The 22,968-nt window shown below is 29.2% G+C and overlaps 2 protein-coding genes across 2 annotated transcripts; both read left to right on the plus strand.

Annotated features, from left to right (window-relative positions):
• Window positions 1–4,679: 4,679 nt before the first annotated feature.
• On the plus strand, window positions 4,680–6,484 carry LOC133288469 (probable pectinesterase 55). The gene is made up of 5 exons (XM_061486223.1): window positions 4,680–4,834; window positions 4,924–5,071; window positions 5,173–5,376; window positions 5,485–5,723; window positions 6,319–6,484. Exons 1-5 carry the CDS (start codon window positions 4,686–4,688, stop codon window positions 6,482–6,484), a joined length of 906 nt encoding a protein of 301 aa, XP_061342207.1. The 5' UTR covers window positions 4,680–4,685.
• A 9,579-nt stretch (window positions 6,485–16,063) lies between these two features.
• On the plus strand, window positions 16,064–17,772 carry LOC133288470 (putative pectinesterase 10). The gene is made up of 5 exons (XM_061486224.1): window positions 16,064–16,218; window positions 16,308–16,455; window positions 16,554–16,757; window positions 16,860–17,098; window positions 17,607–17,772. Exons 1-5 carry the CDS (start codon window positions 16,070–16,072, stop codon window positions 17,770–17,772), a joined length of 906 nt encoding a protein of 301 aa, XP_061342208.1. The 5' UTR covers window positions 16,064–16,069.
• Window positions 17,773–22,968: the final 5,196 nt, after the last annotated feature.

The following is a 22,968-nucleotide window of genomic DNA, read 5'->3' on the forward strand; positions in this document are numbered from 1 at the left end:
GACATAAATTATGTCATTTTAGGTGAGAGATAGACACAAAAAATAAAAATTATGGGAGAGAGAAAGTGGATATTTTTTTTTAATTTAAATTTTAAATAAAAAATTATTTTGTGTTTATCTCTCTCCTAAAATGACATAACTATATGTCATTTAAAATGACAAACACTTTTCCCTAAAAATAATTAGTCATCTTATTATCTTATATGAGATATATGTTGAATTTTGTATGTTTTGAAAATATAATCGGGCTCATAGTAGTTTTGAAAATTTAATGTAAGTAAGTTGGATGGATATAAAACTATATTCATGGTAAAAGTCACCGAAATTCTAATTTTTTTTTTAATAATTCACATATCATTAACAACAATTATTTTTCTCTTCCTGTTCATTTCCTTCCCTTTGTAATCCATTTTGTATTTCTTTTTTTCATCTCATTTTTCTTTCTCTATTAGTGGACTTAATTCCCTCAATATCCAACTGTGACCGGCCCCTCCTAAATCAAAACAGAGTTGTATCACTGATAACATTGCTTGATTTGGGGGTTAACTTATTTTAAGAAAAAGAAAACAAACTAGGAGCAGCTTTACCCCTTAATAATCGGTTATGGAAATTACTTTAGAAAAAGGCTCAAGGAGTTACGTTCATAAATCTCAATTAAGGGAGCACAATTTGCAATTAGAGAAGAAACTATAGTACAGTTAGCATTGGCTTTAAACGAAGTAATTTATTCCTTTCCGTATGCACCATATTTTTTTACTGTCGCTGTTACGAACAAATATGATTTTTTTTCCCATAGATTTCACAAAACTATCATTACTATATTTGTTTATAAATTTGCACGTGATTTATTCTGCTATCACTTATCTCCTAATATCTTTTATTTATCATGGTTATTTTTTTTTTTTTTACATCAAACTCCATTTAAACGTATACATTTCGCCTTATAAACAACAAAACTCCCATGTGAATTTTTTTTTTAAATAGTTAAAATTTTGGACACCACAATCTTTTCATTGCTGTCATTTGTAATTGGTTTAAATTAAGTAATTAAGTAGATTGTTATTAAGATTAAAAGATCGTCTGGACAATTTTATATAGTATTTAATTTTAAATTAAATGATTCTAGGTTTAAAAAAAGAAAATAATTTTAAAAAGTAGAAGTATGCAAGTTTGTTTACCGAAAAAAGAGAGAGAAGTATGCAAGTTTTATTATATTATTTTGGATTACGTATTTTCATATAATTATAACTTTTTATATTATAATATTTATTTATTTTATTTTATTTTATTATTAAGATGTAATAAAATTTATTGTGTTTTGGCTATTAATTATTTAATTACTTGTTGCATATTGAAAAAAAAAAATCAGTTGAACTTATTAGTTATTATATATCTATCCATATAGGGTCGATCCGAACAGATTCCGAACCGAATCGTTTCTAAACCGAACCGAACCACTTCCGAACCGAATTAGTTTCAAACTGAACCGAACCATTTTTGAACCGAACCATTTGGTTTTTCAAAAAAATTGGTTCGGTTCGACCCATTCACATCCCTAGCCAAGTCCACCATCATCTTTAGGCCTACGAACTTTAATGTTAATTTTTTTTCTCTCATCTCGGTTGGTCATGTGAGACTTTCTAACGTGAGGAGAAGAACCTCATATAAGCTTTTGGATGTGTTATTTAACATGATTATTATGTCTTATGAAAGGATTTAATCATCAATATGTTGGACAAGTGGCTTCAATACTCAAGAGGGGGGTGAATTCAGTTTTACAAAATCTTTTCACAAAGTACCTCCTTTGATATTTTAAAGACTATTTCTTCAATAAAGTGATTTAATAAGGAAAAATCTAAGTGTAAGAGCAAGTGTAGTGAACAACAAATTAAGCAAGCGAATATATAGAGACAATCTAAAATGCAATTTTAATACTTAAATAAAGAGATTAAGGTTAGAGAAATTGCAAACTAGATGTATCCTGGTTCGGTCACCACCACCGTGACCTACGTCCAGACTGAAGTCGTTCGATCAATTCTTTTCACTAACTATCAAGCTTGAGGGTGCTTGACAAACCATTACAACCTTTCAAGACTTCAGGCTCTTGATGCCTTACAATTTTTCACTCCAAATTTTTTTAGAAATTTGGTGACCTTTCAAGTGTATAAGGTTCATTCCCCTAACTACTCAAGAAATCAAAGGAAGGTGTTTAACAATGGCTAAGTACTCTAAGTACAAATAACACAAGTTGAAGAATAATGGTTGTTGACACTCTCACAAGAATAAAGCTCAAAGTGAATTTATGATCAAGAAGACAAGAATTAATGCAAATAGAATGAGAATTAATGAGTAATAATGATCAAGAAGTGTATCACATCAAGGAAAACAGTAGTCTCTATTTATAGAGGGGCTCATGGCTGTTTACACACTCATTTTCGCAAACTAGCATTTTATAACCGTTATTTTTGTCTTCTGGTGCAGTAGGAATCGATTCCTTTTATTTGAAAATCGATTCCCATCTTTTTCAGTGAGAGGGAATTGATTCCCAAGTGAAGGGAATCGATTCCCAGCCTGTTGAAAAGGCTGAAAAATCGTTCTAGAGCATTCTACTTTATTTCAAAACCTTTTCTAACATGTTTAATCACTTGATTATATTTTGAAAACATATTTTAACAGACGTATTATGCTAGAAAACCTTTTTGCAATCAAATGGTGATTTGATGCATGTATTTTAACAGAAATATATTGAGCTTTCTCATGCAAGAGGTCAATTACTCTCGGGATGAATTCTAAGTCCTAGAGGATATTGCTTGAGACTCTTGGACTTGGATTCTCCCTTTGAAGCTTGAATCTTGATGAGCTTCATGAATGTCATTTGATTATTTCTTTTTTATCGTTGCACCTTGAGGCCTTCTTTCCATGCTTTGTTTGTTATCATCAAGATCCTTGAATCTTTATGTTTGCATTGGTTCCACACAATATATAAATCAACAATGATGATTTCATAATTTTTTTATTCCAATATTTTTTCTTTTTTATCCCTTATCACCATTCACTCACCTATATGCTTAGGAAATAATTTTATGTTCAGCTTACAGATAAAAATAAATAATTTATTTAAATACAATTATATTCTTATAACTATAGTTATTGTATAGGTTTTTTTTTTTTTTTGTGATTATCTTAAAAACGAAATATATTTTAAGACAAACGAAATAAATGCGGAAGGGATATGCTACAATCTAACCAAGCAATTGCAACCGCAAGGCTTTAAATCCCATACAATTTTTTTATTTTTTAGTTTTAAAAAAATTTAAGGACCAACCAACTGAAAAAGTAGCCAATCAATACTAATATTTAAAGAAGAAATATTAAAAAGCAATTAAGATTAGTCTAGTGATGAGGAGTTTGGCTAAGTTGTATTAGATTATGTGTTCAATTCTATAGAAATAATAAAGGAAATATTGAATACCATTTATATTTTAAAACATATATTATTGGCTATAAAAAACATATATTATTTAATTTTTATTAAGTTTTAGAAAAAATTTAATGTTTTGTTAATGTTTTTCTTTGGACTAGTTAATAAATAAAATAATATTTATTGCTTTTATTTAAATCATCATAATAATTTAAGAAAACCAAGATACTAAAAACTTATATTTTTAATTAAGATTTATTAAATCTTTTTAGAATATTATAATTTTAATGTTTTTAATACTTGATAAAAAAAATATTAAATAAATAGTGTACTTATTATTTTAGGGATATAAAATATTCAATACGTTTTATAAAAATTATTAAAATAACTAATTGGGAAGATTTATAATTATTATTTCTCATTTAATATTTTTATATTCCTTGATAAACCCAAGTTATTAAGAATATGTTTTGAGATAATATGTTAATACTTTATTCCATTCCATTGATGATTGCTGCCAAATAAATATAGTCCATTACAATATATCCTTTTTTTTTCCAATTAACCATTAACAGAATAAAAGTTTCATGATAATTTTATTTATTTTTAATAATTTTTGCAAAAAAGTGCTATTCTAATCAGAATCTAAATAAAGTAAAAATGGGCAAAAAACACAATATCAATTAGTACTTTAAATGACTTTATTCACACAAAAAATATATTACATATAAATTAAATAAAGAATGATAATAAATCCTTTTAAAGGATTAAATCAAATTCTATTTAATATAGAAAATTAAAATTGTCCAAAAAAAATAGAAAAATAAATAAAAGGAAAAAATAATATAGTATCTTGACAATTAGAAAGGGGAAGGATCCATTTAAAAAAAAATTATAAATTTTTGCAAATTACACTATTATTCTCGGAAGTACAAAGTGTAACTTAATATACTTCTGGCAGTACATACTGTAGTTTATAAACAAAAAGTTTGTAAATATAACACTTCTTATAAAACATTTAATTTTTTAAAACTAGTTAATAATTTAATTTGTCAATGCTGATCTTGTGATTGTGGTGTAATTATCATCAATGAGAATGGATAGAAGTGTTAGTTAAGTCTTGCAGATTTTATTTATATATGAACTATAGAGCATGTTTGCAAACAACATTCGACATTGATCAATCCTCATGGAGGTGCTTCTTCGACCATTCTTTTTCTCTCTCATTTTGTTTTTTAGCTGCTCTTTCTGGGTTGGTAAAGCCATGGATTGTGGTGGAAGGGAAATCACAAATACCATACTTGTTGATCGATATGGCAAAGGAGAATTCAAAACGGTTCAAGCTGCCATTGATTCGATAAAGGATAACAATGATCGATGGGTCAAAGTTCATATAAATGCTGGTATATACGTGTAAGTTGTAACGTTATCACTTATTATATTTATGTAAAAGATAATATATATTGTAATTTTATTCTTACCTATATATTGTGATTCTGCAGAGAGAAAGTTGAAATCTCCTTATACAAGTCTTGCGTCTTCTTAGAGGGTGATGGCAAAGATGTCACGACCATTACAAATGATAAAGACACTGCTGCTACGTTCACTTCTTCACCATCCAATGTTATTGTACATGGCATTACCTTCAAGGTAAACAGTATTATGTTAGCACGTAATAAGGATATATAGTAACAATTTGAAAACACTCCAAATCTTGTTTCTAATATTGTATCAATGGGTAATATTTATAGAACTCATTCAATCTGGTGGGACAAAGACCAATGTTACCCGCAAAGGCAGCAAGCATCTATGGAGACAAATCTGTCTTCTATAAGTGTGGTTTCATGGGTTTACAGGACACTTTGTTTGATGCAATGGGACGCCATTACTTTAAAGATTGTTATATTCAAGGTGAAGTTGACTTCATTTATGGTGGTGGTCAATCTTATTATGAGGTAATACATACATAAATAAAAAAATTAAATTAATTTTTGGGTATCTCTTTTTGAATGAAATGAAATGATGGAGAATTTGATTTTATGTGGTTTTTCACTTGTATATAGGATTGTGCAATCCATGCCACGCAAGGAAAATCTCCTCCGGGTTTTATAACAGCCCAAGCCCGTGAATCAGAAAATGATACAAGTGGTTTTGTATTCAGAAAGGGATTTGTATATGGGAGTGGTCATATAAATCTTGGAAGAGCCTATCGAAATTACTCTAGAGTTATATTTCAAGAAACATACTTGTCTTCGGTAGTAACCCCAGAAGGATGGAATTCATGGAATTACAAGGGTCATGAGTATGGTTCACTTCTTTTATTACAAACTATTTAGATGATTGTATGATCATAGAAAGGGAATTGATAACTTCTTAATTTATGGAGTGCACTTTAAAAATTAATATAAAAATAATAAAAAAATAACTCAAGAGTATAGATTGAGGAGCGTTATTCTTAGAACTTAAAAATTTTACACCTGACAGACTATTTTTTCACCGTTGATTTCCATCAATCTAACGGTTATAATTTATTAAAAATTAATAATTAAAAATAAATGTGACCCGATAAATGACAAGCGTTGAATTGACGAAAATCAACGATAAAAAAATAAGTTATAAGTGATTGTAAAACTTTTAGGTTATAAGTATAACGCTACTCGTTTAGATTTACTTTTTATTTTATTATGTAAAAGTTGGGAAATGGGAATGAAAGGTTACTTATTATTTCAAGGGGAGAGATACTACAATTCTCATAGTATAATAATACTTATATAAACATCTACGTACGAGATGAGAATTTGCTAGTAGACAGGATCAAGTCTCAAAGCCTTTCAACCCCTTTTATTTTGTTTTATTACTTTTGTCTTAATTAATTTGTAAACAATTTTATTATGCAGGTACAAGTTTACTTATGCTGAGGTCAACTGTACTGGTCCAGGGGCTAATACTTCAAAACGCTTGTGGGAAAAGAAACTTACTTCCTCAGAGCTAAATGAATTTTCTTTATCTTCTTTCATCAACAAAGATGGGTGGCTTTCCAACTTACCAATTAGCTTTTCGTAATTTCTTTTCATTAAATTGGGATTAACATGTATTGTATGGTTAAATAAAAATGTCAGAGTTTTGTAATCTCTTTTGGATTAATGTACTTTGTGTTTAATTACTCCAACGAATAAAATGATTATTGTCAATCTCTTCTTTCTGTCATGTTAATTTTGCTAAATTAGCTTACAAATAGATATTTATGTCCTTTTTTTATGTTTATTTTTACATATACAAATATAACGATTTGATCAAAATTAATAAAATGTCTCCGCCTTTAATTTGAACTGTTGAAGAGGCATTGATGCATAATTGAGTTGACAGAGGTTTATATATCGAGCTGATCGTAGCTAGATTAGATTACAACTTTATGGATTACTTGGGGTTTTTTTTTTTTTGGTTAATTTTCAAAAGTATGTAAATTATATTGATCAAAACTAAATGCTTTTTATAATAACTCTAATTACATGATTTTTGAATCAGAGGGTTATGATGAGGACCTTTTGGTTATAAATAGAATGAGAATGAAATTTTAAGAATTTGATACCCATATTGAGGGTATTCCAGTCAGGTGAATTTTCATCTGCTGTTTTTGGCTGCTGACACAGTAATAGACTGTATAATAGCTCCAATACAATGAATTTAAGTTAGAGAGCTATCCTAATGATATGATTATCATAAATAATATAAGCATAAGATTTGATGAAGTTTGATACCCATATTGGGGATATTCTGAACAATTGAGTTTTCAGGTGTTGTTTTTTACGGCTGACGAAGTAACAGTCAGTAGAATAGTTCCAAGTTAGCAAATTATATTTAGAGAACTAATCTAATGATATAAACATCATGAATGAGGTTCTGATATGATTTGATGAAGTTTGATATCCATATTGGGATATTTTGAAAAAGTCACTTTTGCCGGGTATTTTGCACTGCTGTAGAAGTAGCCAGTAGAATTCCGGAACGGAAAAAAGATGAGAATATGTAAATAAACACCAATATATGCCTAACAAGTCATAATTAGACCAATAATGTTAAAGTTAAGAAGATAATAAAATTTGGGTACAGTTAAGAACACCGGTAAAGACTATAGTGCAATTAACAACTGTTAGTGGATTTGTGATCTTCTAATCAAATTTTTAAGTTATGAACATGATAATTAGACAAAATTAAATTTAAGTACTTAAAGTTAGAATCTTGGGAGTTTCCGGGTAAAAATTTGACGACGTTTCAGATAAAAATTACACTGGGTCTCACTAAAGGACAAAGTGCCACTAAAGTGACATGGCACCACTAATTAGGGCACCATCCCCTCCTTCTCCTTAAAATTTTTGAGCCTCCAACCTCTCTCTCTCTCTAAAATTTGAAATTCAAACATTGCTCTCACTTCTTTCTAAGATTTCTCCTCCAAAACCTCTCCAAATCACTAAAACTCCTTCACGAAGATTGTTCCCCTCACTCTCCTCTTCACAATCATACCATATTCATGGTGCGAATCAAATTTTCGTGATCATTTCCTTCATGTACAGCCACGGTTTTTTAAGCTCCAAGGGCCATGGTGTTGTGTTCTTGAGTTCTCTTGAAGAACAACGCTTGTGTGCTTGGTTCTCTTGATTTTTAGTGTAAGTTTCCTAAATTTTTCATGAAAAATCTCATCTTTCTCTCTTGTGTTCATGAGCTCTAAATCGTGAGCATATTTTTGAAGGTGTGTTCTTGTTTAAAGGAGCATTCTTGTTGGTAAAAGTTGAAGCTTGGAGCTAAAGGTGTGAGCTCGAAGATGTAAGCATCACCTTGGGAAAAGATGACCCAAAAAGCTTTCCCTCCTCACTTTAATGTCTCGGTTTTGTGTTGTGGGTGGGGTGTATGTTACTGAAAATTTTTAAAAGAAAAGGTTTTGATGATTGTTCTTGAGGGTGTGTGAGTTTTGGACCAAGAAATGAGTGGTTTGATGTGTAAAGGTGCCACCTTTGGACCCTTGAGTGAATTTCATGGAAAAGAATGAACATGAATCCTAAAGGAGGCACATGATGAACTAGGGTTTGTTGACTAAAAATTGTTGAAAGGTTGTTAAGTGTGGAAAAATCCTAAGTGAAACTAAGAAAGATTAATTAAGTGGGTTATCCTTAAGTGAAACATACTAATCTTGATTAAGGATGGCTAAAAACCCTAATAAATATAATTAATCAAATCTGCCCCCTTTGATATAATGTGGATTAGTTGTGATAAAAATTAGGAAATCATAGATTAGTGGATTAATTAAGTGTAGGTACTAATTAACTAATGAAATGACTAAGAAATAAGCTTAAAAATACTAATTTAAATACCTAAGCAATTCAGCCATATATGATTAACTTAGGGTCACTGTGTTAAAATTAAAATTAAGACCTAAGTAGGACATTAATCTAGTGGTTAAGTGAGGTGGACTATGCATAATACACTAATTAAATATTAAACCCTAAAAGTGAACCTAATTAGGGTTAGGAACATTAATCATGCAATTAGTGAACTTGAGGTACCATGACATTATATGACTAAGTGGGATTTCATAATGTGGCCTAATAATAGAAAAATCCAAGAATTAAAGTGACTTAGAGTTGCTAACCAAAGGTAATTAAGGTATGATAATTAAACACACTTAGGGTTAAATGACCAGTTTTTGGGCTAACTTGTGGAGAGCATATCTCCCTCCACAGAGGTCCTATAGGGATGTGCCTTATATCATTTTGAATCTTGAGATGTTAGCTATGTGGTGTCAAAATTTGGTACCATTGGAGGATGTATAGTATTCTGTAGGTTCGATTGAGTCTAGGCTGCCCTGGGAGGTCATGTGCAACAGCTGTACATGGATTCAACTTCCACAAATTGTTTCTCCCTTAGTTCTTACTCAAATTAAGCTCATAATATGTCTAATTAAAGCTAAAGATGTCTAGTTGTTAGTATAAAAATTTGAGATCAATTGGTTTAGTATATTTTCCAGAATCGCAGAAATGGTGAGGGATATTTAGGGCTCTGTTCGAAGTTGGCAGGCAGCTTTGCTTGTCCAACTTCAAATGGTGATAACCGGAGATAGAAAACTCCAAATGAGGAATGTGATACCTTGTTGGAAATTTAATTGAGTCTATATTAATATACTAAAAGATGAGAATTTTATAACAAGTGGGTTGCATACAGTGACTAAAAAACAGAAGCATGTACAGTTATAAGAAAACCGTAAAAGTGAGATTTAGGCTAAGTGGGCTTATAGGAACCCCTTAGTAACTTATAATAATTATATATATGGCTTGAATGAGTTGAAAATAATCTAAGTTACCTTAGTGATCCTAGAGTGTGATTCTAAAATTATGTGAGGTGCTTAAACTACGTAGTTGATTGTGTAATAAGTGAACACTTCATAATACATCAAAAACATGAAATTAAGTAATAAATGGTCTAAACTTGTAATGGGCATATTATTGGCATGTAAGAATGAAATGTGGAATCATTAAGTGATTGAGTATTAATGATATAAATGATTCATGCTCTAGGTTGGCCTAGAGGATTTGACACTTGGGGGTTTGTTGGAGTATACGTAATTTACAGTTGGAGTTGGGCTTGTGATAAGCTCAGTGAGGTAAGCTTCTAGTTCTAGATGCATCCTCTCTCTTGTGGCCCCACCATGATGGTGGATATTATGGTTATATTGTATGGAAGTATGTGGTATAATGTATATGTGCATTCATTCACATTCATATAGATGTTATATGATTCTTGATGTTATGATGATGCACTGATGATATATGTTATAAGAATTCTGGCCAGTGATTATGGTATGTAGGCTGCCTATGACTTGACTCTGGGAGCTATTTCATACAGAGGTTGTGTTGACTGTCTATGGCTTGACCCTGGAGTCACATATGTGTAACCGTCTATGGCTTTGACCCTGGGGTTACACAAGGATGATATGATGATGCTATGTTTATGCTGCATGCATGTATTATATGCTTTATATTTGACTTGTCATACAAGAAGTGGGCTCAGGGGATTAGAGGATCCTCTATGAACCTTGAGCTTACTGAGATGTGTTATCTCACCCCGTTTGGGGACATCATTTCAGGTAACCAGAGTAGTGGTGATGCTTCTAAGGACAAGGCCCCCGTCTTGGAGTAGTGGATGATGCTGCTGATTTATCTTTATTATATTTAGACTGTATGATGGGATGTAGATTTATTAACATGCTTAATTATCTTTTGTTGAGATTATATGATGTATTTATTTAGGCTCATGACTGTATGATTGGAGCCATGGATTATTTACTGATGCTTAGACGTTGGAAATTTATGTAGAATTGATGTAAGTATTCAGTTAATTAGGCATTGAGCCATATTGTTTGTATTGACCTATTGAGGGGATTGCAGTCCCCGTGGGACTTGCAAGCTGTCTATTTAATTATTGTATCTATCAGGTTGTTGTTTGTGTAGGACTCATGTTCCCAATTAGCCGAAATACAACCGTTATGTTGTCCATGAGACTCCGTCAGGAATGACATTTGAGGTCATATCTGGATGGTCAACGGCCACTAGTGATGGCCAATGGTTTTAATTAGTAGACTTGGATGTTTATGTTACGCGACTGCAATATATCAGATGAACGATTTGAAAATATTTTAGAAAAAATTTTGAAAAAATTTTACTCGTATTTTTATAAGAAATTTTATTATTCTTTTAAAATAAAATCTTTCGCTGTGTATGTTAAATATCATGTATGTTAACAATCGGAGTACTACAGGGTGTTATACTTTTTCAAGTTATTGCCTATCGAATAATAATTTATTGTTACCAATTGAATTAAAAAGGTGAGCCTTCAACAATGCTAAGGTTAATTTTTTATATCGGATTCAAGTCTGGAAAAAGTTTTTTTTTCGCAAAAATATAATGATAAATTTGTAGAGTTATTAAAATTGGTCAGCTTATCCAGTCATTGCGAGTTAGGACAAAAAAAACTCGCACGATCAAATAGCTTACAATAAAAAGATTTGTATGGACCAAAAATTCTATTGGTTAGGGCAAGTTTGTGGTCCATTTAAAGTTACGTATTTTCATATAATTATAATTTGGAAAAACTTCAAAAAAAATCTCTATAACTTTCTTCATAATCATTTACCTCCTTTCCAAAATTTTGAATCATTTACCTCCCTGATTTAAAGTTTTTTTTATCATTTACTCCCCTAAGTTAGGGGTCAAGAAGGTAAGTGATAAAAAAAATCTAAATAAGGGTGTAAATGATTCAAACAATTTGTGAGGGGTAAGTGATAATTAAGAAAACTCATAGGGGATTTTTTGAAGTTTTCCCTTATAATTTTTATGTTATAATATTTATTTTACTTTATTATTAAGATGTAATAAAATTGAGTGAGTTTTGGCTATTAATTATTTAATTACTAGTTGCATATTGAAAACAAAATCAGTTGAACTTATTAGTTTATATATATGAGAAGAATATTTCTCAAGCTGCTTGAGATATATTTATCTCCGGTCACCTTATAACTACGTCGTTTTGTTTATTTACTTTTTTATATTAATTGTTTTATCTTTAAATGGTTATGATTCCCCTTTTCTCCCTCTTCCTTTATCATCGTTGATTAATTTTTGTATGGTTATGATTTAGTAGTCGAATATAAAATTATCTCAAACAGCTTCAGAAATGATAAGTTGTATATGTGTGTGTGTATGGGAAAGAATCCGTTTACAATTTTTTTTTACGAAATACACTAAGTATGACCCGTCATACAATCTTGATTAGTGTATGACCGGTGAGACATATTATAATTTGTAAGAGTTTGTAATTATAACCTTCTTATTTATATATATACGGAAAAAAATATATTTATAAACTTTTTATTTACAAACTACACTGAGTATGACCAGTCATACTTCAATCAAGAGTGTATGACCGGTCATATTTAGTGTAATTTGTAAAAAAAGTTTGTAAACGGATCATTCTCCTATATATATGGTTAAATCATTTCTGCAGCCGCTTTACGTACAACAATGACAGGTGTAGGATTATGATTCTCCTTATTTAAAGCTTTCATCTTTTGTGTGGTTTTGATTACCCGCATTTAATGTTTTCAAGTATATATATGACAAGTATTTGATTGTTGCACGTACAACAGCTGCATAAATGTAATCCCCTATATATATATATATATATGGGATTTAAATTTCTGCAGTTGCTGTACGTGCAGCAATCAAATACTTGCCATATATATACTTGAGAGCAGTAAATGCGAGGAATCATAACCATACAAAAGATGAAAGCATTAAATGTGAGAAATCATAACTATACACCTGTCGTTGTTGTACGTAAAGCGGCTGCAGAAATGATTTTACCTATATATATATGGGTAAACATTTCCATAGCAACTTTAGATAAAGTTATCTACAGCTACCCTAAAAAAAACTACGTTTTTTTGATTAATGAATGATGTTTATATAATTTTAGGAGAATTAATGAAAGGTGTTTCCGTAATTTTTTTTTATCATATGCATCTTATGAAAACACCATTCATTAATTCACCTAAAATTACAGAAACACCATTCATTAACCAAAACGACATAGTTTTTGGGATAACTGTAGATAACCTTATATAAAGTGGATGTAGAAATATTTTTTCCATATATATATGTAGAGGTAGGATCCTTTGACACATCATCTGAGAGTCATTAGATAAAAATAAGACCAACGACTCTGATTTGTAAGCATGTGAAACTATTGATCTTTTTTTATCTAATGGCTCTTATATGAGGTGTCAAATTTGTGTCAAAAGATCCTATCTCAAATATATATATATATATATATATATATATATATATGTAGGGTTTTATAAGAGTTATGTTGTAGGAAAAGTGATCGTGTAATGTTATAGAGATTCGTTTTGCGTGCCTTAGTTTTTTTTGTTTTAAAAAGTGTTGGCCCCACAAAATATTGTGTGTGTAGAAAACTTTGTTGTGTCATGTTAAATGATAAATGCAAATTCCATATATATATGCTGAGTTGCTTTTAGCCCGAACATTGGTGATGAGATCTTCTTAGACATTAATTATATTCACTTCTATCTTGATTCAAATGTCAATACCTTCGCTTCATTAAGAGCCCTTTTGGATGAACATTTTTTTCTTCAAAAGCTGCTTTTAAAAAAAACACTTCTTGAAAAAAGTCTGTTTGGATGTCTGCTTCTAAAAAAAGCAAAAGTCATAAAAAAGCCAAAAATCTACTTTTTTTCAGAAGCTAAAAATTTTAGCTTTTAAAAAAAACAGAAGTCAAAAGCCAATTTTTTTTTCAAAAATCAAATATTTTTTAAAAAACTAAATAACTGTAACTTTTATAGAAAGTACTTTTAAAAGAAGGAAGCGATAAAAAGGACTTTCTTGAAAAGGCAATACAAACGAGCCATAAGAAAGCTTAGTTTATCTTTTTTTTTTCCCTCTCGTCTTATGATTACGAAGGCCAAGTCCACCATCGTCTTTAGGCCTACGAACTTTAATGTTAATTTTTTTCTCTCATCCCGCTTGGTCAAGTGAGGCTTTCTAGCGTGAGGAGAAGAGTCTCGTATAAGCTTCTCATAAATAGATGTGTTATTTAACATAATTATGTTTTATGCAAGGATTTAATCATCATTATATAAATTAACAATGATGATTTTGTAACTTTTTTTTTCATCCCTTATCACCATTCATTCACCTATATGCTTAGGAAATAATTTTATGTTCAGCTTACAGAAAAAAAATTTAAATAGTTTATTTAAATACAATTATATTCTTATAACTAAAGTTATTGTATAGGTTTTTTTTGTGATTATCTCAAAAGCGAAATATATTTTAAGACAAACGAAATAAATGCGGAAGGGATATGCTACAAACTAACCAAGCAATTGCAACTGCGAGGCTTTAAATTCCATTGAGATAGGATATTGATATACAATATCTTAACCGTAGATTTCCGTCAATCAACGGTTATTATTTTCACAAATCAAATTTATTAATTAAATATTAATTTACAATAAATGATAACGTTAATTTGCGAAAATTAATAGTTGAGATATGATAGTGATAACATTATTTGGTCGTTACAATATCCTATCTTTTTTTTTTAGTTTAAAAAAATTTTAAGGACCAACCAACTGAAAAAGTAGCAAATCAATACTTATATTTAAAGAAGAAATATTAAAAAGTCTTTAGGATTGGTCTAGTGGTAAGGAGTTTGGTTAAGTTGTATTAGGTTATGTGTTCAATTTTATAAAAAAAATAAAGCAAAAATTGAATACCATTTATATTTTAAAACATATATTATTTAATTTTTATTAAGTTTTAGAAAAAATTTAATATTTTGTTAATGTTTTTCTTTGAACGAGTTAATAAATAAAATAATATTTATTGCTTTTCTTTAAATCATCATAATAATTTCAGTAAACCAAGATACATATTTTTAATTAAGATTTATCAAATCTTCTTAAAATATTATAATTTTAATTTTGTTAATACTTAAATAAATAGTGTAATTATTATTTTAGGGATGTAAAATATTCAATACATTTTATAAAAATAACTAATTGGGATGATTTATAATTATTCTTTCTCATTTAATATTTTTATATTCCTTAATAAACCCAAGTTATTAAGAATATGTTTTGAGATGATATGTTAATACTTTATTCCCTTCCATTGATGATTGCTCCCAAAGAAATATAGCCCATTACAAAATATCCTTTTTTTTCAATTAACCAGTAACAGAATAAAAGTTTTATGATAATTTTATTTATTTTTATTAAATTTTGCAAAAAAGTGCTATTTTAATCAGAATCTGAATAAAGTAAAAAACGGCAATAAACACAATATCAATTAGTACTTTAAATGACTTTATTCACACACAAAATATATTACATTTAAATTAAATAAAGAATGATTATAAATCCTTTTAAAGGATCAAATCAAATTCTATTTAAAATAGAAAATTAAATGAAAGGATAAAATAATATAGTATCTTGATCTCTTAGAAAACATTTAATATTTTAAAACTGAGGAAGGTGATAATTACAACTTATTTTCGTTTACAACCTCTTACAACTATATCTTAGCCGTTGATTTTCGTCAATCAACAGTTATCATTTATTGGGAATTAATAATTAATTAATAAATTTGATTTGCGAAAATCTTAACCATTGATTGACGGAAATCAACTGTTAAGATATGGTTGTAAGAGGTTGTAAATGAAAACAAGTTGTAAATATAACTTTCCCCTGTTATCAAAAAAAAAAAAAAATATAACCTTCCCCTTTATGGGAAATGTTATATTTCCAAATTATTTTTTTTACAAATTACACTATGTACTCCCATAAATACATTATATTACACTATGTATCTATGTATTGCCAAGAGTATATAGTATAATTTGAAAAAAATTGTAAAAAAAATTCATAAACGAATCATTCTCCTTTATTTATATATGAAGTATGGAGGATGTTTGCAAAAAAACATTCGACATTGATCAATCCTCATGGAGGTGCTTCTTCGACCATTCTTTTTCTCTCTCATTTTGTTTTTTAGCTGCTCTTTCTGGGTTGGTAGAGCCATGGATTGTGGTGGAAGGGAAATCACAAATACCATACTTGTTGATCGATATGGCAAAGGAGAATTCAAAACGGTTCAAGCTGCCATTGATTCGATAAAGGATAACAATGATCGATGGGTCAAAGTTCATATAAATGCTGGTATATACGTGTAAGTTGTAACGTTATTACTTATTATATTTATATAAAAGATAGTATATATTGTAATTTTATTCTTACCTATATATTGTGATTTTGCAGAGAGAAAGTTCAAATCTCCTTATACAAGTCTTGCGTCTTCTTAGAGGGCGATGGCAAAGATGTCACGACCATTACAAATGATAAAAATACTGCTGCTACGTTCACTTCTTCACCATCCAATGTTATTGTACATGGCATTACCTTCCAGGTAAACAATATTATATTTTCACGTAAGGATATATAGTAACAATTTGAAAACACTCCAAATCTTGTTTCTAATAGTGTATCAATGGGTAATATTTATAGAACTCATTTAATCTGGTGGGAGAAAGACCAATGTCACCAGCAATGGCAGCAAGCATCTATGGAGACAAATCTGTCTTCTATAAGTGTGCTTTCATGGGTTTACAAGACACTTTGTTTGATGCAATGGGACGCCATTACTTTAAAGATTGCTATATTCAAGGTGAAGTGGACTTCATTTATGGTGGTGGTCAATCTTATTATGAGGTAATACATAAATAAATAATAATAATTAATTTTTGGGTATCTCTTTTTGCGAATGAAATGAAATGATGGAGAATTTGGTTTTATGTGGTTTTTCACTTGTAGGATTGTAAAATCCATGCCACGCAAGGAAAATCTCCTCCGGGTTTTATAACAGCTCAAGCCCGTGAATCAGAAAAAGATACAAGTGGTTTTATATTCAAAAAGGGATTTGTATATGGGAGTGGTCAAGTAAATCTTGGAAGAGCCTATCGAAATTACTCCAGAGTTATATTTCAAGAAACATACTTGTCTTCGGTAGTAACCCCAGAAGGATGGAATTCCTGGCGTTTCAACGGCCAAGAGTAGGGTTCACTTCTATTATTACAAACTATTTAGATGATTGTAGGATCATATAGAGAGGGAATTGATATCTTTTTAATTGAGGGAGTGCACTTTAAAAAATAAAAAATAAAATTTATATAAAAAAATCAAGAGTGTAGATTTACTTTTTATTTTCTTATGTAAAAGTTGGGAAATGGGAATGAAAGGTTATATATTATTTCAAGGGGAGAGATACTACAATTCTCATAGTATAATAATACTTATATAAACATCTACGTACGGGGTGAGAATTTGCTAGTAGACAGGATCAAGTCTCAAAGCCTTTCAACCCCTTTTTATTTTATTTTATGAGAAAAATTATATTTACAAATTCTTGCAAACTATACTAAGTATGACCGGTCATACTTCAATCAAGAGTGTATCACCGGTTATACTTAATGTAATTTGTAAAAGAAATTTGTAAATGAATCATTCTCCTCATTTTATTACTTTTATCTTAATTAATTTGTAAACAATTTTATTATGCAGGTACAAGTTTACTTATGCTGAGGTCAACTGTACTGGTCCAGGGGCTAATACTTCAAAACGTTTGTGGGAAAAGAAACTTACTTCCTCAGAGCTAAACGAATTTTCTTTATCTTCTTTCATCAACAAAGATGGGTGGCTTTCCAACTTACCAATTAGCTTTTCGTAATTTCTTTTCTCTAAATTGGGATTGAGATGTATTGTATGGTTATATAAAAATGTCAGAGTTTTGTAATCTCTTTTGGATTAATGTACTTTGTGTTTAATCACTCCAACGAATAAAATGATTTATTGTCAATCTCTTCTTTCTGTCATGTTAATTTTGCTACAAATAGATATTTATGTCCTTTTTTTTGTATGTTTATTTTTACATATACAAATATAATGATTTGCTCAAAATTAATAAAATGTCTCCGTCTTTAGTTTGAACTGTTGAAGAGGCATTGATGCATAATTGAGTTGACAGAAGTTTATACATTGAGCTGAGAGTAGCTAGATTAGATCACGACGGTATGGATTACTTGGGTTTTTTTTTTTTTTTGTTAATTTTCAAAAGTATGTAAATTATATTGATCAAAACTCAATGCTTTTTCAAGTTATTGCCTATCGAATAATAATTTATTGTTACCAATTGAATTAAAAAAGGTGAGCCTTTAACAATGCTAAGGTTAATTTTTTGTAGCCGGATTCAAGTCTGGAAAAAGTTTTTTTTTTTCGCAAAAATATAATGATAAATTTGTAGAGTTGTTAAAATTGATCAGCTTATCTAGTCATTGCGAGTTAGGACAAAAAAAAATCCCAGAATCAAATAACTTACAAAAAAAGATTTGTATGGACCAAAAATTCTATTGGTTAGGGCAAGTTTGTGGTCCATTTAAAGTTAAATTTCAAAAATTTCTTTCATCAGATTCAGCGCATTTAAAAAAATTTAAATAAAAATAAATCAAAATATAGGCAAACATGATATCATCAAAGTTTCAATTGCTCATTAATGGTGATGGACGAGAGAGTTTATTTTTTATTTTTTGTTTTTTTGTTTTTTTTTTACAGTTTCCTTTCAAGTTTTTACAAGCTTTAAATTCTGAGCCCCATTTGTGTTTATTCTTTTTCTGCTATAAGTTGATAGTTTTTTCAACATTAAATTATTTGCATTGTTTATTTCAAGCTATTTACTTTTAACATATAAAATTTGGAAAAATATTATTAGAAATAAAAAGTAATTTTTTTAAACACTCATTTTATCCCTTTCTTGAGTATTAACTCACGTGACATTATGTACCAACATTACATTATGCGGAAACCTCCTAAAATCCTTGTCTTATTATTATTATTATTCTTTTATGTAAATTACAATTTTATCACTATCAAATTTGGTGGATGGAACATTAGATACACAAGTTTTATAATTATCAAAAAAAATATATTATTTAAGAAGTAAATAAAATAATAAGATTTATAAATTTTATTATTATTAGATAGAGTAATTCCATTGCATTTTTTTCAAAATTAAGGAAAAAATGAAGAAAAAAGTCGAATTAAATATAATATGTTTTATTAATTTTATTCAATTTCATTATGTTTTCAATATTTTAAAAATGACAATTGAGGGTTAAAATCATTTTACATTAATTTAAGTTGCACTATCAATTTTGTCCATTAATTCTATTTAAATATAATGTCTCAAATTTTTTAATTATGTGAATCATTTGATACAAATGAATCAATAAAAAAATTAATATAAAACTTTTAAGTAAAAATAACTTGTCCAGACAATTAAAATTATATAAGAAGGAGGTTTTATTTAGAGTCTACTTTTGCTAATAACCATTTATCCCAAAAATGATATTAAATAAGAGCAATTGTTATAAGAGGTTATAAGAAAAATAAATTATGAATATAATTATTTTCACTATTTAATATTATTTTACGTTTTTTTTAATTTGAGGGGTCAGAAGGTGACCTTTCATGGTTCGTCCTTGAAACATGTGAAACACGGAAGAATACAGTGTGTATCACTCAAAGGCTCAAAGGAAACTGAAAGGGAGTTGCGGAAGGAGGAGTCAGGTTCGAGTGTTGTTGGAATTGGGAACTCTTATTTTTTTTATTTTATTTTTTTCTTGCTAAGCGCGCACGCCACTTCTACTTCGAGAAACGCGTCCATTTTCCACTTTTACCCTTATCTCTCTCTCTCACACACACGTTTTTTTTTTTTTCTCTCTTTTCTTTTCTTTTTTTTATTTGGTTGGTTCATGCGCGGGAAAATGATGCAACCGCGTAATTTGTGATTTGTCACGCAACATTTTCATTCTTATCGTGGTGGTCGGTTACGCTTTTATTATAGCTTCGTACTCGCATCACCAACGCCAACTAACAACATCTATCATATCCTCACCCTCCAACCACAACCACTTCATATTTGGCGCGTTCATGCCTATCCTCTTTGGAGTTTGGACTTGTTTATTTAAATTAAAAAATATAAACGAGTTTAGTTAGTTAGGATAAGGTTTGAATTTGAGTATAATGTTGTATTATTATTTCATGCCATAAATTTTATTTATGACCTGATTAATTATCTCAAAAAAAAAGGAAAGATAAAATTATGTCATGATTGTTATATAACTGAATAATACATCTTGAATTGTTTAATGAGGAATGTTATATTTACAAACTCTTACAAATTACACTAAGTATGACCAGTCATACTTCAATTAAGAGTGTATGATCGGTCATACTTAATATAATTTGTAAAAAAAAATTTGTAAACGGATTCTTTTCCTTATTTAACATGGTATATAAGAATTCAATTTTTATTAAAAACTTTTTTTTTTCATGTGATTAATTTATTCAAGCTTCTTTTTAAAATTTTTATTTTTATTTATAATGTCTCTTACTTTTAAAATAAAATATGTTTTTAATTAGTATATTAAGCAGTTAAACATAAACTTACCAATATAATTAATATTTGGTTTTTAATATAATATGAGCTGAAGAAAAAATTAATGAATGAAGCGGCCGGTATATATTTCTTTTTCATAAAAAATATTTTAAATGTATAACAGAAAATAGAACTATGGTTAGAGGACTAAGGCTCCTACTTGTTCTCATTGCTTTTATGAATATAATTTCTTTTACTTGTTTATTGTGTATAATTTCGAGAATAAGCCCTATTAAATAGATTAAATGATCTTTACTATTACAAGTTTTATAACATATGTATGTAAATAAGTAAATATATATTTAGTTCTCTAACTCAAAAAATTTGGGTTCTGCAGGTATATATATGTGATTAAATTTTATTAAGAGTGATAAAATTTAAAAGCTTAAAAACGATGCATAAAGTAATACAATAATAATAATATAAACAAATGTACAATGGAAAATAATAAATCAAGAGAATTTTGCAAACATAATGACCAAAAGGATTGTTAAATGAAAATTAAAGAGAGAGAAGATGACGTTGGAAATTCGGGATTCGTTTGGCTATTGGCGGTTTAAAATTGAAATTCTACCTAAAATCGAAAAGAGAATAAAAAAAATCGTAAAACATAAAATAAAAAAAATCGTAGAAAATCGTAAAAGTTTAAAAACGTTTAAAATTTTGATGAAATTATTTTAATTAAAAAAAATATAAAATTATAAAATCAAAAATTTAAATCAAAATTTTAACTATCGTCAATTCTTCCAAACTCTGACCCCTCCCTCGTCGCATACATGCATTTCTCTCCGTGGATTTCCTTTCCCTTAGGGCAGCGCCTCCTCTTAATTCTTGACATATTTCTTAAATCGTCCATATCAAGCCTTTTGTCAAACTATATATGCATAATTTTTGTATCTTATTTCATTGCGTTGGCCCTTCTCTAAGATCAATGTACGTATGACTTCTTTTATGTAGATACTAACACTTAAAAGCAAGAGTTTGGTTTCTCTACTGTCCTTCTCAATAAAAATATATAATAGTCTATGGGTTATATTTATCTCATTCAACATGAGATAAATCAATTTCTTACACACACATAACAAAGGTGGGTCCCACATCTATTTTTTCTCTTTCCAATTATTTATGGGTCCCTCCTATAATTTTGTGCCACTAACATGAGATAACCTATCTCCATCAACATAAGAAAAATATTTCTCATAGTCTATCTCGCTCGCTCCGAAAATAAAATAAAATTTAAACAAATATATAGTCTAACCTTGAAATAAGAATTTTGTAGTCATTTGGGTAAAAAAAATTCAAACTATTTTATTTCTTTAAACAAAAAATCATCATACGCGCTTCAGGAGAACATTACTTGGCTAAAGACACAATTATCGTCTATGTTTAAAGTTGTTTTGTCATTGTGGGAAGGTACAAGACCCAGAAAATAAGTAAGGTGAAACTGGGCCGGGTCGATTTACAGGGGCCTACGGCTCGGCCTATGTCAGGTCAGTTCTGACCTAATATATTTCGTAAAATAGGTCGGACTTAGGCCTTGAAAAAGCTTGTTTAATAAAAAGACCGTAGGCCCACTTTCACAAGGCCTGGCCTATAAGCCTACAAGCCGGCCTATATAATAATATTTATTTTAAATAAAATAAAACAAGTATGCCTTAAAGAAAAAAGAAAAGATATAAATTTAATCAATTGTAATTATTTATAACTTAATTATATTCGATTATATTTTAATAAAAATCTGAATTTATTTCTTATGTAGGAGGAACCAACATCTCAGCATGTTAGATTGTGTATATGAATATATTAAAAAGTTTTTGGGAGAGGTTATACTTACTACAAGCATCATGATGTGTTTGTTGGATTCATGTAGTTATTTTAATTTACATAGTATGAATTTGTTTGTTGGATATGATAAAATATACGTTATTTAGTCTGAGCATTTTGTTTTAAAAGTGACTTAAATGCAGATTGTATGAGTTTTGTTGTGATTCATAATTTTGTTTGGATGTTGAAATTATGATATTTGGTTTAGCAACAGAATTTGAGTATTTTGTAAAGTTGATTCACAGTTCTGCTTAGAAGTTAAAAACTAACATGCCAACAGGCCAGGCCATTTGTTATTTTATAAATAGGTCAAGCCAGGCTAACAGTTAAACTCGTACTAAGCTTGGATCAGGCCAAATTGAAATTTTTTGATGTAGGCTTGAGCTTTTCAGGGCAAAGCTTGGCCCAACCCAGCCCATTTTCATCTCTACTGCTGACCATGCCCATGTTCAGCTATTAATATTCGTCATACCAATTGATAGCTCATAGTCATTGCATAAATTATTCAGCATCGATATTAAGAAATAATATACGTGCCTTTACCTAACGGCTTAATTTTTAGAATAATTGGTGAACTTGATTGTGGGTAAGAGGAGAGGCTATTTT

The sequence above is a fragment of the Gastrolobium bilobum genome, unplaced genomic scaffold (assembly GCF_033153095.1).
Source record: "Gastrolobium bilobum isolate Gb01-03AN ecotype WA unplaced genomic scaffold, APGP_CSIRO_Gbil_v1 utg2184, whole genome shotgun sequence".
NCBI classification, from domain to species: Eukaryota; Viridiplantae; Streptophyta; class Magnoliopsida; order Fabales; family Fabaceae; genus Gastrolobium; species Gastrolobium bilobum.